Source organism: Sciurus vulgaris (genome assembly GCF_902686455.1).
Source record: "Sciurus vulgaris genome assembly, chromosome: 17".
NCBI classification, from domain to species: domain Eukaryota; kingdom Metazoa; phylum Chordata; class Mammalia; order Rodentia; family Sciuridae; genus Sciurus; species Sciurus vulgaris.
The window spans coordinates 5,803,806-5,820,046 of record NC_136478.1 but is presented as its reverse complement, the minus strand read 5'-3'; the positions used below and the strand labels follow the sequence as shown (position 1 = coordinate 5,820,046).

General features: G+C 56.4%; 1 protein-coding gene across 1 annotated transcript in view; it reads left to right on the top strand.

The window, feature by feature from the left end:
* PLCG2 (phospholipase C gamma 2) overlaps positions 1-16,241 on the top strand; it is a 136,445-nt gene that overhangs the window by 92,417 nt on the left and 27,787 nt on the right. The window contains exons 20-26 of the mRNA XM_079119226.1: positions 477-657; positions 2,029-2,100; positions 5,558-5,667; positions 8,831-8,927; positions 10,192-10,258; positions 11,910-12,067; positions 16,014-16,116. Of these exons, the coding sequence (XP_078975352.1) occupies positions 477-657; positions 2,029-2,100; positions 5,558-5,667; positions 8,831-8,927; positions 10,192-10,258; positions 11,910-12,067; positions 16,014-16,116 (788 nt within the window). The remainder of the gene's footprint in view (positions 1-476; positions 658-2,028; positions 2,101-5,557; positions 5,668-8,830; positions 8,928-10,191; positions 10,259-11,909; positions 12,068-16,013; positions 16,117-16,241) is intronic.

Sequence of the window (16,241 nt, the reverse complement as noted above, 5' to 3'; positions counted from 1 at the left end):
ATCTGCAAACGTTCTTGAGGCTTTTCAGGTCAGCTGGTCTCTGCTGCAGCCATTCACCTCTGCTATCCTAGGGAGAACATGGCTGTCTGCAGTAGATAAACGAATGAATGGAGTATGTTTCAATAAAACTTAATTTGCAAAAATACACAGTCAGACTTGGCCCTTGGGTGGTAGGTGGCCAACCCCTGATCCAGACACCCTGGATGTTTCCAAAGTCAAGCCTGTAGTTGGTGAGGGGCCAGCAAGGGAGCCAGAGGAGCAAGGGAGTTAAGGACAGGGTCTTCCAGATCTGATTCGGAAAGACCCAGTCGTCGTGTCTAACGCTGCCCTGTGTTCTATGGGAGGGTGGCCTCTGTTTATCACCCAGTCCCTCAAGACGGACGATGAGGTGTTTCTAGTTGGCGGAGCTTATACAGGGATTGTGTGGCCGTCCGAATCTTGGTGTGTCAACTCCAAGCGGTCCCCGCTTCCCTTAGGGCCAGGGGCAAGGTGAAGCACTGTCGCATCAACCGGGACGGCCGGCACTTTGTGCTGGGGACCTCTGCCTACTTCGAGAGCCTTGTGGAACTTGTCAATTACTACGAGAAGCACGCACTGTACCGAAAGATGCGCCTGCGCTACCCTGTGACCCCTGAGCTCCTGGAGCGCTACAACATGGTAGGTGGTCAGCTTGCGATTTGGTTCATTCATTTGGCACACCTTTATTGAGTACTTACTGTGTGTCTGCAGCTGCTCCAGGTCCTGGGGATTCAAAGCTGAACACAAAGATCCCACCCTCCTGCTGCTTACAGTCTAGCTTGGAGGAGGCAGACAATAAATAAGAAAATATACATAGCAAGTGTCACACAGTGATGAATGCTAAGGAGTAAGATGGGAAGGTAGGTAAGGGCATACAGAGTGCTGAGGGAAGGGTTTTAGTTTTCAAAGGGTCTGGCATGAACTATGCAGTATCTGGAGGGAGAAAGGACAGCAGGTGCAGAGGTCCTGAGGCAGGAGGCTGCCTGGAGGCACACAGGGCATGGCTAGGCTCAAGTGTGCCCAGGTGGGGGTAGAATTTAATAAGGATGGGTCCGTGTGGGGCTGGATCATGAAGGCCCTGGTAGGCCATTGCAAGTCACTGGTTTGTATTCTGGCCATTGGAGGGTTTTGAGCAGAGGGGAGATCTGGTGTGATTACTGTATCTTGGGTCCTATCAGAAGGGTTCATTAATTTGATGAAAAGAGGGTGAGGGTCCTGACTGTGCCAGGGACTGTTGTAGACACTGGGTGTTCTATGGAGCAAAGTCTGCCCTGGGAAACTTAGGTTCTGGAGAGGAGAGTTAGCAAAGTGACATCAGGGGCATGTGATTTTCAGGTATGTGAGCTATGGTGAGGCAAGTGATGCTGGACGGCCCGGGCGGGGTGGGTGCCGTGGTAGGCGGGTGTCAGAGGAGAAAGACAGGTGGCTGAGGTGGGCTGACACCCAGTGGGTCAGCCTGGGTGGTGTGAAGGAAGATGGGGCACCAGGTGGAGGGAAGGGCTGGCCACAGTGCTGGTGGACAGAGGCTGGCGGCCCACTGGAGTGGGTGAGAGAGGGGAGCAGAGGTGGAGAAGAAGGCCTGGCTCTGCAGCACTTGCCAGCTCCCAGGGTGTGAATTGTCCATGGCGGTCAGTTTCCAGCTACTGTGTGCTGTCCTTGAACGTGGGGACAGGAGAAGACAGGCAGGTGGCTCTGTGAGCCAAGAGCTCACTCCACCGTGGGATCTTCAGGTTTGTGTTTTTACAGGGAAACACCGTGTCTGGCACATAGTAGGCCAGGATGGGGGCCCCTGTGATTTGGGGGAGGTTTCCAAATTTGGGGGAACTTCTTTGTAGCTTCTTATCATCTCTACCCATGAACCGCAGTAAGTTCTGTGTGTTTTCAACCCTCCTATCACGTAACTGCCAGAAATTCTGCAGCCCTTGCTGCAAATAAGGGCTGTCCCAGGGACAGTGCTGTTCCACTTACTTCTCTCTCTCTCTCTCTCTCTCTTTTTTTTTTTTTTTTCAGGAAAGAGACATAAACTCCCTCTATGATGTCAGCAGGATGTATGTGGACCCAAGTGAAATCAATCCTTCTATGGTATGTTCCTACTCACCAAGCTGCCCTGCCCCTTCCCCCATGGCAGTTATAACAGGACCAGAGATCATTCTGGAAAACCTGGCCAAGAACAAATATATACATATACTATATGTATATATATATGTATATGTATACATTTTATAAAATAAAAAATATATATATACACACATATATATACATACATACATATATATATATATATATATATATATATATATATATTATAGGAAGAATGATTGGTTTCTGGGAAAAGGTTAATAGAATTCCATCCAGATGCACCTGTGCCTTGCTAAAACCCTGAGGTTGGATGAACCACCTTTGGGCCAAACGGCTTCTAATTAAAAGTCTTTCACGTGTGTTTTGCTCACTGACTGAGCCCGGGATGGTTATAAGCTCTGTCTGGCTCGCTGACCTCCTTGCGGGGCAAATGCTATCTTGCCTTCCCACCTGACTTGCGTGCCTTCAGCCAGGTGGGGGTGGATTTTGCTTTATGCCCCCCACTCCTCCTTGCTCTGGTTTCGTCTCAGATGCAGTTTGAGCAGGTGGAGGAAGAACAGTAGCGAACTTCCTGTCTGGGAGACTGGCACCCGGTTAGTGTACAGCCCTTGCTTAGAGAGCTGCCTTGCTGGTGGGCCCTGTTAAGTGCAGATGGACTTCTTTCTTCCCTCCTCTCTCCCTTCTCTTCCCTTTTCTTTGCTTTTCTTTAAATTTCTCATCCTTGGTCAAGGTAAATCTTCAGCAAGAAGAGAAGTCTTCAGGGTCTGGGCGTGCAGTGCTCTAGCTAGTCTCAAAGGCTTCATCAGAACTGAAGAACATTCTGGTAATGAGCGTGGTCGGCCCTCGGCCTGTGTACAGGCTCTGGACATTTTGCTGGGGGCCTCTGGAGTAGTGGTAGGGGGCTGTACGTACGCCTTTGCTCTTGATGGGGTGTACTTTGGAGTTAATTTTGAAGGGCTTGAGTCTCTCTTTTTCTCTTCAAATGTGATTTCATGAAGCAGGGGCTGCCAGCTCACACACCCACGAAGGTCAGGCAGGGGACACGGGTGAGTGGAGCTGTCCAGGCCAAAGAAATCTCTCAGCCTTTCCATTTTCCATGACAGTGACAAAATAGTGCACGCCTGGTGATGAATGGCAGCTGGCATTTGGCCTTCTGTCAGCCCGGTGGCAGGGTGATGGAGCCTGTGGTCCTCTGAGGGACGCTGGTCGCCTCAAGGGCACTGTGTCACAGCATCCCCTGGCCTTGCCCTGGGGGAGGGCAGGCCGGCTCTTCGGATGGCTCAGGACGAGCCGGGAGTTGGGGTGTTTCATGTGAGATCTCCCAGTTTTAAAACTCTGGCAACTAAGCCGAGGTGTAGAGGCCACCTTCCTCTGTCCACTGTGTGAGCCCCTGGACCTCAGGTGACCCCCGGTGATCAGCACCTCCGGGTGAGATCACTACCATCCTGTTGAAAATTGGAAGAGGGACGCGAGGAAGCACAGGAGGAGAGGAGAGCCGGGCCTCGGGTTGCCGCCCCACCCGACCTCTGCTGCTCCCAGTCCTCCGAGGCCATCCTGCTTGCCGCTCCGCCTCCGCAGGTTTCCCGTTGCTCTCTCCTTAGTGACCGTTCGTCCAGCCTCGTAGGCTGAGCACTTGAGCACGCTCCGTAGGCTGGAGTCCATACTTGGAAACGTGTTAACGCCGGGCACTGTCCTGGTGATCCCGCCCGCTTAGCCGTTTCCCCATCAGCCGCAGCTTGAGCCGCTTCGAGCTGTTTTCGTCCCAGTTAGACCACAGGGAGCTGCTGCATTCACAAGGCCTTGGGCATGGTCTGCATTCTGTTCCTTCAGTGAGTTCCTAAAACTCGGGAACAGATCAATAGTAATAGGTGGCCACATGCCGGGCACTGGCAGACCACTGGCCCTCACGACAGCCCCGTGAAGCAGGTTTGGTTTTGGTGCCCATTTTAGAGGAGGGAACTTAGGTTCATCGAGGTTGATAACTGCCCAGGAGAGCAGTGGTGTGGAGCTGGACTCGGTCCCGGGCCGCTGGCTCTCAGCCATTTGGCCTGCCATGTACCTACTTGGCCTCTGGGGAGAGGCTGGCTTCTCTGTAGCTTATCGGGACCTCTCCTGCCACTCAGCAGGCTGGAGACTTCCTCCTCAGGGAGCCCCGTGTGGCACTCCCCTCTGTCACAGGCTTCTCCTCCTTGAGGCCTTGGGCCCAGCTCTGGTCCTTCCACCTGCCTGGAAGCACATTTGCAGGTGAGGAGAGAAGGGCAGGAGGTCTGGGTGGCCTCCAGGCGAGGCCCTGTGACAGAGCTTCTAGAACCCCGCTGCTTTTTATGGAAGATCATGGACTGTGGCAACAACCCACACTAGTTGATCCAGTTCTGGGCTCAGCTGCTTCCCAGCTGTTGACCTGGGGTGGATTTCCCAAAGTCATCCCTCTGTACCTCAGTTTCCTCACGTGTAAAATGGACACACTACCACTTCTCTTTCCATGTTGGAGACGTTGTGAGGGTTAAAGGAGACACGGCAGGTAAAAAGGGCTTAGCACCGGGCTTGGCTGTGGTAAGCCATTGTTACTTCTGTCATTACATGCATTACCTCGTGTAATAGTCTCAGCAAACCTAGGAAATGTGTGAAATTTTAATTCCAGCTTCACATGTGGGAAAACAGAGGCTTAGCAAGCCTCAAACTTATAAAGCCAGGAAGGGGCAGAGTGATGATTGGCACCTGCATGTCGGACTCCACTGCCCACCTCTGAGGAGCGGGTTTCCTGATCCCTGTTCCCATTTCCCTTGGGCGAGAGGAAGGGAAGCCCTAGATCTAAGCATGTGTGATGGTTCCAGAGTTCTGCCCGTGAAGATTTTCTTGCCATTAGGTTGTCGTTTTTGTCATGGGTTTCTGTCACCAAGCAGCAGGCATCAAGCAGATTCTTTGGAGAGAGATTTTATCCTAAGTCCTGTCTTTCCTGTCCCCGTCAACAAGAGCTGACCTTCTGATGAGCTTCATGGAGCAGCACCTCAGCTGTTCTTGCCGAAGGTCAGGGTCTCGCAGAAGGCCAGTCAGAGGACTGCTGGCCTAAGTGGAAACAGTGGTGCGGCCTCTGGCCAGCCAGGAGAGGGTGCTGTCCTAAACTCCTGGGGTCACCTGGAGCACAGCGACCCCCTGAGGACTTCAGAGGCGGTGACTGTGGAATCTGAAAGGCGTGTCCTTTCTTCGTTGAGGAAACCGAGCAATGTTGATCATGCCCAGCCCAGTGTCCAAGCCTCCCTGGCCAGTGTCCATGCCTTGGCTCCAGGGGACGTGTGGGCCTTGGCTCCTCTGCAGTGCTGGCTTCTGGCCAGCAGATGGCGCCGTCACCCTGGCCTCTGAAACCTGCTCCCAATGAGGAGCCTCAGGGCTGTGGGTGATACTCCCTCTTCCTCTGCTGCTGTCACCAGGCTTGACCTTTTCCTTCCTGTTTCCCTGAAAGCCTCAGAGAACCGTGAAAGCTCTGTACGACTACAAAGCCAAGCGAAGCGACGAGCTGAGCTTCTGCCGTGGGGCCCTCATCCACAATGTCTCCAAGGAGCCAGGAGGCTGGTAAGGCTGAGGGAGGCTGCTAAGGCTGAGGGAGGCTGCTAAGGCTGAGGAGGCTGCTAAGGCTGAGGGAGGCTGCTAAGGCTGAGGGAGGCTGCTAAGGCTGAGGAGGCTGCTAAGGCTGAGGGAGGCTGCTAAGGCTGAGGGAGGCTGCTAAGGCTGAGGGAGGCTGCTAAGGCTGAGGGAGGCTGCTAAGGCTGAGGAGGCTGCTAAGGCTGAGGGAGGCTGCTAAGGCTGAGGGAGGCTGCTAAGGCTGAGGGGGGCTGGCATGCCTGGCAGGTGGGTGCCATTCTCATGGTGGTGCTCCGCTGGCTGACCTCCATCCCCTTCGTCTGATGTCCCGGGCTGGCTTTGGCCTGCCACGCCAAGTCCCTGGGAAGGTGGCTGTGTGCGCGCTCCATTTGGGACCGTAGGTGAACAGCAGTGCTGATGGTCACGCTTCCCCATGGTCCTGTACCGGCCGTCACCGCAGCTGCAACAGCACTCTGCTGACTGCTTTGTACATCGTCCGTCCAAATCCTCGTTACGGTCCTGCGAGCTGGGACGGGTACTGTCCACGCTTCACAGATGTGGCCACCCAGTCTTCCCCAGGCCACAGACACTTTCCACTACACGAGCCCGTGCTGTGTTAAATTCAGATTGCTGTGCGCTCCACGATGGCGCTATCCTAAACTGAAGAGAGAGATTTTAAAGGCAGAAATAGCTGGGTTTTCTGGGGTTTAGTACCTCTTTTTTCACAGAAGGAAAAGGTTTTGCCCATTGATAGATCCCAGGCAAGTGGATTTGTACCTGAGAGTAGTAAGAACTCACTTATAACCGTGAGCCCTGGCAGAGATTTAAGCACTAAATTAGACTGGCGTTTCTTGCCCCCACAGTAGCTGGACCTGCCTTAGAGTCCCAGCAGCCGCTCGTGTTGAGCGCCGTCCTGTGTTAAACACCGTGCCAAGCACTTCCCTTGAAAGCTTGTTTATCCACGCGATGGTCACGTCTGTTGGTACCTGTTTTTTATGGCTGGGGAAACTGAGATGCAGAGAAGGGCAGTAAGCTGACCAGGGTCACACAGCAGGCTGATGGCAGAGGTCCCACTCTTAACCTCGTTCGTATGTGAGGCCCCTCTCTGTGCTTCAGCAAGGGACCTCTGTCCAGGGATTTTCACACCTGTTTTCCAGTCAGAACCCTCTCATTCCACGCCAACTGTCACCTGGTCCCCACATGAAAAGCAGGTGACAGCAGAGCTCTCTGCTGGAGTGAGGCCTTGGAGCGCCGCTATTCCTGCCACAGCACCTGCTGCTCCCGCTTGCCAACAGCGTTGCCTGCCTGCCTCTCCCAGAGGCACAGTCCCTCCCCTCTGAGAGGCACAGCCAGAATTTGGTCTCTGGGCTGCGGGTGCTGCCCACGGTGCTCCTGAGCCACCTCTGAGGGAGTCTCAGTTCTCCCTGGTGGGCGGATCATGGGCTTCTGTGACCCCAAGTCACAGTGTGGAGGGTGGACTCCTGCCTTTCCGTGCCTCCGACGTGAGTTCCATGGATTCTGAGGCTTTGGGATGAAAGGAGAGATTGGCGTGAGTTCCTTCGGCAAGGGGCTGTGGCAGGCTGTGCCAAGGCGGTATTCTGACTCTCCGATGGTCACAGCGCCACCTAGGGGGCTGCCCGTGTCCAGCCAACTTTTCTTCATCCTCCCAGACTACTTCCTGCAGAGCAGGGGACCAAATGATTTATGTCCCAACCCCGACACTTTTGAGAGTGAAGGGAGTGCTGCTAACAGTCACACCTGGCAGCAGGTGTCCGCTGCTCAGGCCTAGGAAACGGCACGTGTGGTCACCCTAGACCAGCAGCCTGTACCCAGAGATGGGGGAGGAGGGCGGGACAAGGGCCGAGAGGGGCAGTCGGCACCATTGGCCTTCACTCTGCTTGTCCAGGCCAAAAAACCAAAGTGCTTCCTGTCACCGCAGATCAGATTCGATCATCGAGACGTCGCGAAGAGCGGGCAAGGCAGACCGCAGGTTCGGTTGCTGATGGCTGGGTGCTGCGGAACTGAGTCCGAGCAGCCTGTAGGAGAGGGCTGGACATGCAGCGCCTGGCAGTGGCCGGGGCAGATAGGCTGTCTGGAGACAGCAGGCTTGAGTCCCAGAGTCACACTCTGCCGGGCTGTGATTGCCAGACCGGAGGCTGGGTCCCCGAGGCCTGACGAGCTGCCTTGTGGCAAGGTCAGAGGTCCATTTTGGAAAGAGCCCCCTGGCTGTAAGATGGCCAAGCTGGAAGGAGGGGGACTGCCCGCCTGGGAGAGATTCCGGGGAACGTGGAGGTGCCGAGGCCTGCTGGAACAGCTGGACCCCGCGTCCCAGGTGTCACGCGGGTGGGGCACCGTGCCTGACTGAGGGTCAGCTGGGCCCTGCGTCCCAGGTGTCACACGGGTGGGGCGCCGTGCCTGGCTGAGGGTCAGCTGGGCCCCGCGTCCCAGGTGTCACGCGGGTGGGGCGCCGTGCCTGGCTGAGGGTCAGCTGGACCCCGCGTCCCAGGTGTCACGTGGGTGGGGCGCCGTGCCTGGCTGAGGGTCAGCTGGACCCCGCGTCCCAGGTGTCACGCGGGTGGGGCGCCGTGCCTGGCTGAGGGTCAGCTGGACCCCGCGTCCCAGGTGTCACGCGGGTGGGGCGCCGTGCCTGGCTGAGGGTCAGCTGGACCCCGCGTCCCAGGTGTCACGCGGGTGGGGCGCCGTGCCTGGCTGAGGGACAGGACCTCCTCTTCCCTTCCACAGGGTTGCGGTGCAGCTGGCATTTGATTCTGGGCTGTCTGGCTCCAGAACATTCTTTGTATGACTTTTATGTCTGAATTTGCAGCCCTCCCTGAAACGGGGTGGGCGCCTGCCTGAGAGTGTTGTCTGCGACCTCCATTGAAACAGGGAGATGTGTGACTTCCCACATCTTTGACCAAACATGAGCATCACGTGACGAGGAGGACAGTGAGCTCCCAGCAACCTGGTGATTAAAACCAGAGGCAGAAGCTGCCTTTGAAATCCTCTGTTGTCACATTAACGACAACCTCCTCTGGCCACGTGGCCAGTTGCTGCCTTTTCCCAGTACAGTGGAGCCGCAGCCGGGGTCTAATGAGCGGCAATGGATCGTTAATACCCGCGGGCGAAGGCTCTGATGCCCTCTGCTTTCATCCAGGTGGAAGGGAGACTATGGCACCAGAATCCAGCAGTACTTCCCGTCCAACTACGTCGAGGACATTTCAACAGTTGACGTTGAGGAAATGGAAAAGCAGGTGAGTCTCCGTCTCGCGAGGCTATTTTGTGGGGGGTCCCCGGAGCCATCTCAGGGGGTGAATTTTGACACGTGCTGGTTGTGGTCTCTGAGCTTTGTAACAGGGAAGAAAGGGCGACATGGAAATTGGGCTTGGACCCATGTCGCCACGGGCGGACTAGCCGTGACAAGCCCGTCCTCTTTAACCAGGCCGTGCTGGGCCGGAGGCTTTGAGTCTGCAGAGAATTCCCGTGGGAGCCGAGGTGGCCGAGCAGGGGATTTGCCCTTGGCTTCAAGTGGTTTGCAAATGCAGCCGTAGACTTTGGACAGCCAGACGGGCAGAGTGTGCCTGGTGTGAGTGACGGAGTGGGCCCGGCTGGACCAGGAGAGGTCCTCCTGTGGCCCTGCCAGCTGGGTTTCTGCTCCCCAGCCTCTGTCTTCTGCCCAGAGGCTCAGGGAGCAGCCGCTTTCTCGGTGACAGCCCCATGCCAGGGTGACATCTTTGTGATGAGGACTTTGGGGTCTCTTTAGAGCCCAAAGCATTTATTTCCTAAGGGAGGTGGGACAATCTGGAAGGGCTTCCTGTAGGAGGGGACATGTGAGCCTGAAAAGTCAAAATGGAGTTCACCGCCAGGAACGGGTGGAGGGAGGGGTCAGCAGGATGCCGCTGTGTTGTGTGTTCCCACTGAGGCAGAGGTTCACTGTGTGTGTCCTGGGTCACTCCTGCCAACAGTGGGTGTTAGCCTGGTGGGGCAGGGTGGGGCGGTGTAACCCGGAGGTGGACGCACAGTTCCACCCCTGTCCTGGCACATGATGGTCCCCATCTCAGCTGGACCCTGGGATAGTTTAGGTGTGTGATGGTGGGAGAGCTGGTGGGAGTGGGGGCAACCAGGGCTGGGGAAGATCATGGAGCAGAGCAGTTGCCTCCATGGGCCCTGGGGAGCTGCAGCGGGTTCTTGAGCTGGGGCATCGTAGGCCAAGAGTCCCATTTCATAGTAATGTCAGATAACGGGTCTCGGGTGTGTTTTGAAATCTGTCCCAGGATTCACCAGGCTTGTTTTTATGGATGGGAAATGAGATACTGAACCTGTGGCATCTGCTGACCACGAGGTCCCCTTCATCTCCGAGCTTCGTTATTTAGCCTCCTGGTGGACGGATCCTGTAGTGAAAGTGCATTTTAAACAATTCCAGGGCAGCATCTCTGCTAAACCGTGTGCTTTGGAAACGGGTTGTCTTTTTATTATTCCTGTTACGACTACCATGAGTTATGTCTTGTTTCTTCACAGATTATTGAAGACAATCCCCTGGGGTCTCTTTGCAGAGGAATATTGGACCTCAATACCTACAATGTCGGTATGTGCACACGTTGTTTTAGCAGGTCCCCAGAGCCTGACCCCAGACCCACCCCAAGCAGAGGGGCAGCAGACTTGGTCATGTCTGCTGGGCACTGATGTTGGCTCCTTCCCTGCCTAAGCTGAGCGTGTCTGGGCCGGGCTGGTCAGCGATGCTGATGGTACCAGCTAGGAAGTGGGTGCTGAAGCAGAGTCAGTACCTGAGAAGTTCTCGATGACCGTCAGCTCTTGTCCTCAGTGTCATCTGTCCAGGTTTCTCGTGGCTTCTGAAGTTGGTAGCCAATTGAGCTGGAGCATGGGGCCGGGAGCCTCGACTTGTAAGACCAGCTCTGCCACGTAGTCACTATGAGGTGGCATGCCTGTCACTTCTCTCTGTTCACGCAGGGAGCAGGAAACCAAGACTACCCACACTGGGGTCTGGGGACAGTGGGAAGTGAGGGCGTGGCCCAAGCGTGGCCTGGGGCAGTGGTGGCAGGCTTGGATTTGCAGGGGCCACCCGGGTCTGGGGCTGGCCTGTGTTTAAGTGGGCAGATTGCAGCTCCCCCGGGGGAGGGCTGCAGGCAGTGAGAAGCGTTCTGCCTCCACGCTGCTGCAGCACACTGATTGGTTAGCCTGGGCTCGCTCTCCACGAGACCCTCCCTGGGGAGTTCTGGTGGTCCCCGAGGGCTCAGAGGACAGCTGTCCCAGGTGCTTCCTGCCTCCACACCAGCGCTTCGGTTTCTGCCTTTATCACTTGTTCTGTTTTCTCCCTGGCAACAACCCAGTGGGGTGGCTGGGTAGAGGGGTTCTTTGCCGCCATTGCCAGATGTGAAAACCGAGCTCCTCAGTGACCATGGCACCTGCCTGAGTCCCGGGGCTCCCCTTCCCCCGCCATGCTCTTGGAGCATGTTCCTCCCTCCTGCAGAGCAGAGGCACCGGGTAGGGAGTCACCGCCAGGTTCGATTCTGTCACTCCTGCCTGTGTGACCTCGCATGTTACTGTCTCTCAGCCTCAGTTTTCTCCTGTAGAATGGACACAACAGGTAGTCGAACCACAAGGCTGTGATGAGGACTGGACAAGACGTAGTGCCTGTCACCACTTAGGGTATCGTCTGGCATCGGGAGCTCAGGAATCTTAGAACTGATCTTTCTAGGTGGATGATTTCCCCTCATAGTTGTGATTTTCTTCTATCTAAACACTTTCTCCATGTGAGTCCACCCCAGGCCTCGGCTCCCTGGCCGCCGCGGCGGTCCCTGGTGCTCTCTGCCGTGGTTGCCTGCTCTGGTGTCTGCTCCGTCTCCTGTGCTCTGCTCTCGTGTATCTGTGTCCAGGTCTCCCTCTCCTTTCTCTCATGAGGAAACCAGTCCTTGGATTTAGGGTTTATCCCGAACCCAGGATGTCTCGGCTCAGGATCGTTCACCGAGCACATCTATTTCTGAATAAGGTCACCTTCACAGGGACTGGGGACTTGATGTTTGTTGGAGGCCACTACTGAACCCTTAGGGCACCTTAGGGCACCTTAGGGCAGGGACGTGTGTGGCTTCCAGACGCTCTAGTCAGTGCCAGGATGACTTGCAGTGGCAGCTCGGGTTGGTTCCTGGGAGAGGTGGCCCGGCAGGGTGCAGTTTGGTCTTCAGGATTTGTAACAGGACCTTCTTTTCCTCCTGCCCAAGTGAAAGCCCCACAGGGGAAAAACCAGAAGCCTTTCGTCTTCATCCTGGAGCCCAAGAAGCAGGGTGACCCTCCCGTGGAGTTCGCCACGGACAGGGTGGAGGAGCTTTTCGAGTGGTTTCAGAGCATCCGGGAAATCACCTGGAAGATCGACACCAAGGTAGGCCTCTGCTCACCTGGGCACAGGTAAACCTGGCACTCCCGGTTCCTGGCACTCTGCTGAGGCCGCGGGTGCGTCCTGGCAGCAGGAGAGTGGGCCCAGGGGCCACACGGTTCAGGGCGCAGGCGAGGCTATTTCCAGGGCAGCCCTGTCCTTGGGCGGTGGGAAGGGACACTGGAGGTCCCTGCGAAGCTGGGCCCAGTCTGAGCCTTCAGGAGACTTGGCGTGAGCAGTGACACCCCTGCCAAAGTATCCTACCCAGGAAGTGCCGCCTTCCTCTTCTGGACGTTTCCTTGTCCTGTGCATCTTACAAAGCAGCCTGGATCCTTCCACGGCCAGCGGTCACTGAGCTTGCCTCCCTGGTTCTGGAAAGAGCCCTGGGAACAGGGGTGAATGAGATCTGTCCCTGTGGCACACCCTCTCTAGATGGGGACAGGCGGTTGGGGGTTCTTCAGCTGAGCATCAGCCCCTGGCTGGAGTGTTTTGAGGTCGGGGTAAGGCAGAAGTTTGGCGTCCAGCAGGCTGGCCCTCCATCCTGGCAGTTTGGGACGCAGGGCCTCAGCTTCCTGGTCTGCAGAATGAGGACCAGAGGCTTGACTGGAAAGGTGAGGGAGCCGGAGGGTGTGTGGTGAGGCTCGGCCCGTGCCTTGTGCTTGGCTTGGTCCTCATGCCGTCATTGTGCCAGGAGGATGCGGGGGGCTGCTGCATCGTGAGGGATGGCGGGAGGTGCCCTGCTCTTTCCTGTGGAAAGAAATGTTAGAGTTTCCCGCACTCGCCTGCTCCTGGGGTAGAGCTCCCCGACTCCAGTCCCCGGATCTCAGGGTGCAGTCCAGTTTCTCTCCTCTAGAGACTGGGAGGGGTCACCTGCAGCAGCCTGGTTGCCCCTTCCCTGGTCCTTGTCACCAGGGCCTGCTGACTCACCCTGTCAGCCTCTCTGCAGGGCAGTTACCATCTTCAGAAGGCTTTCTGTAGAAGGCCTGTCATTGGACACCCTCCCTGGCAGGGTCTGCCATCTTCCCCTTGTTCCAGAAAGCCAGGGACCTTGTCACACCATCACCAGTCACTTGCGATGACCTGTGAGCTTGTGGCCAGCAAAGCTGCTGTTCCCACAGTCCCTTCCTGCTAGTTCTTCTGATGTGGTCCAGATCTGAGGCACCAGGGGGCGCCACTGCCCTGAGGTTCGTTTGAAAAGTCATCCCTCACCAAGGTGTGTCCCCATTGCTAATTGTGTGTTGTCACGGTAATCTGTGTGGTACCACCTGATGGCATGTGACCCTCCAGAGCGTGTTACAGTAGTTGGTTCTGGGTCCTCCTAGCCGAGGATGGAGAAAGCCAGCGGTGACGGCTCTGCGTGTCTGTTCCCAGGCACCCAGCCTCCTTGGGGAATGCTGCCGTGTGGGCTTGGGCACAGGGCAGAGACTGGCCCCTCTGTCTGGTGCATCTTGGAGAACAGTGTGGCCTTATGTGAGGTGCCTTGGCCCCTCCTGCTTCTCCCTCCCCTCTCCTGCCAGGGAGGTTTTCTGAAATTAAACCTTGCTCTTCAAGGCTGCTTTTTGCTGCCTTTGATCTATATTCCTGTTTAATTGGTTTTTACATTTGCTAAAATTTCATGAGAACAACTTTTAGTCTTCTTATTACATTTGAGGGTTAAAGAAAACAGGATTCGGCAGAGTTGACCGAGTTCCGGTTCTGGGCGCGGTGTCCTGTGTGAGGGGCTGGTCGGGCTGAGGAGTGAGGCTGTCCTGCCCCTGGAAGCCTCGCTCCTCACCAGACCTCACCACCTGCCCGGGCACCGGCTCAGGCATGTCTGTACACAGCACACGATCACTGCCTCCAGTCAATGGCCAAGGTCAGCCACTGCCATCCCCCTGGCGAGCGAGTTTCCAGAGCTCTGTGATGGACCCTCTAAGGTGGCCCAGTGGGTGGCACCTTCAGTGCAGAGAGTGAGTGTTAAGCCACTTCGAAGAAGCAACTGGCATTTCCTCTTGAGCTGGGTCGTCGTCTGTGGAGTTGAAAATCAGGTGCAGTCCCCGCTTATCATTGCTGTGCCTGGTGAGCAGGGACAATATTCTGTAATTCCAGCTGTGCCTGGTGTCCTGCCCACCCTTGTTCTAAGTGACTCTGTCGTCAGTGGAGGTGAACAGTGTCATTGCTGGGGTTTCCTATACACCCCGGAACCCATGGAGAAGCTTGTGCGCAGGAGTGCAGAGCTGGGTTCATACCAGGACAGGAGCAAATGCCGCGGTTTGGAAAGATGCTGGCCTGGTCTGCCTGGCGGTGTTGGGTTGGCTGAGGCCTTTGGAAGTCATGGCGTGCCCCATGCCCACCACAGCCTCGCAGACTCCTGCTTTGGTTGCTTTGTACCCAGGGACTCCCGGGAATCATGGAAAGGGTTGGAGAGGGTCAGGTGTGGGCAGAGGAGCTGGGGTGTGTCCTGGGGGCTCAGCTGCAGGCAGTGCCGTCCTGACATTGCCAGAGTCTGCTTTGGTGGCAGGAATTAATGTCAGCACCCTGGCAAAGGTGTTCCCATGGGAGAGCCCGGCTGCGTGCCTTTGCTTGCTCTCCAGTGTGACTTTCTAGTCCTCTGCCTAGGGAGGTGCCTCCCAGGGCAACCTGAGCGGCCACCATTGCTGATCCCCTGAGGCTCTCTGTTTATCCCGGAGGGAGGAGTCCTATTAGCTTCATATTTCAGTTCAGGAAACTGAGGCTCCGGGAGGCTGCAGGGCTTTCCCAGTTGACCCAGTAATTCTCAGAGCCTGGTTTCCAGTTTCCACGTCATAACCCTGGTGTTCTGCCACCCTCTCACCAAGTGCACTCATTGCCTGACCACTTGCCGCCTGCAGGGCCCTCCTGCCAAGGGACATGGCTAGGGGACCACTGTCTGAGCACTAGCATTAGAGAGCATTAAGGTAGGACAGTGAAGAGGGAAGGTCAGGACTGGGCCTGGCAGAGCCGGCTGGGGCAGCTAGAGGCATGGACGCCTTCAGGAGGGCCAGGACCCTTCCCCGTCTCCATGCAGGCTTCCCAGAGAAGGGAGAATTTGGGTGTGCCCAGAGGAGGGCTCTGCTGGACAGGCCCAGGAGCGGACAAGGGGCTAGGAGCCCGAGGGTGCTGCTGTGGTTTGGAGACCGGCTGTGAACCATGGTGCTGTTGGATATACGGGCGGTTTAGTGACATCTTCTTCAGGAACTTTGGGTCTCTGATCCTCAGCGTTTGGTGTTGACGTCAGCTAGCTGGGTTGTCTTTAGTAAGCTGCTCAACCTCTCTGTGTACATGGAGATAATTTCTGCTTCTTGGGATGTGTGGACCAAATAATATTCATCAAACACTTAGCGTGTGGTGCCTGAAGCTAAGCACCTCCCCTGTGGTGACTTTATTAAATATTCTCTTACGCTCCCCCCTGGGCCAGGGAAAGACTGATAGACTCTGGAGGCCTGGTGTGGGTGAAGTGAGCAGCTCGTCCTTACCTGGTGGAGTTAGATTGGGCAGTGAACCTTTCGGGAAAATGCCTCCGGGGTCCATGCACGTGGCCTGGGCCCTGGAGAGAGAAGAGGACCCTTTGGGTGGAGCCACACTGGGCAGAGTTGGAGGCTGCGCATGTTCGGGGCACATGTGCTAAGGTGGCCTGCAGGGTTTGGAGAACTGGAATTTAATGAGCTGCCACTGGGCTTAGGGAGGGGCAGGTGGGAGGCAGGAGAAGAGGGGTCCTGTCAAAGAGGTCCCCTCCCCTGCCAGCCAGGCCCCCACCTACTTGAGAGAGCTGTGGCCAGGACTGGACTGGACACCAAATCTGGGTGGAAGCTGCTCGGTGGAGGGGCAGGGGCATCTTCAGGACAGGAGAACAGTGACCCCACAGAAGTTCTGAGTGTGCAGGAGGGGAGGGGGACGAGGGGCCAGAGGAGCTGGTGGCCTGGGGTTGCAACTAAAGATGGTGGCCTTTCAACAGGAGAACAACATGAAGTACTGGGAGAAGAACCAGTCCATCGCCATTGAGCTCTCGGACCTGGTGGTCTACTGCAAGCCCACCAGCAAAACCAAGGATAACTTGGGTAACCCCCTCCCCGTGACCGCCCTGGGCTCTGAGCAGCGCTTCCTTTTGAGTCTGATGCTTCGGGCAGAGTGTTTTCCTGCTGGCTCTTTACTGCTCCTGGCAGAAGCCACGGCTCCTTTGTCC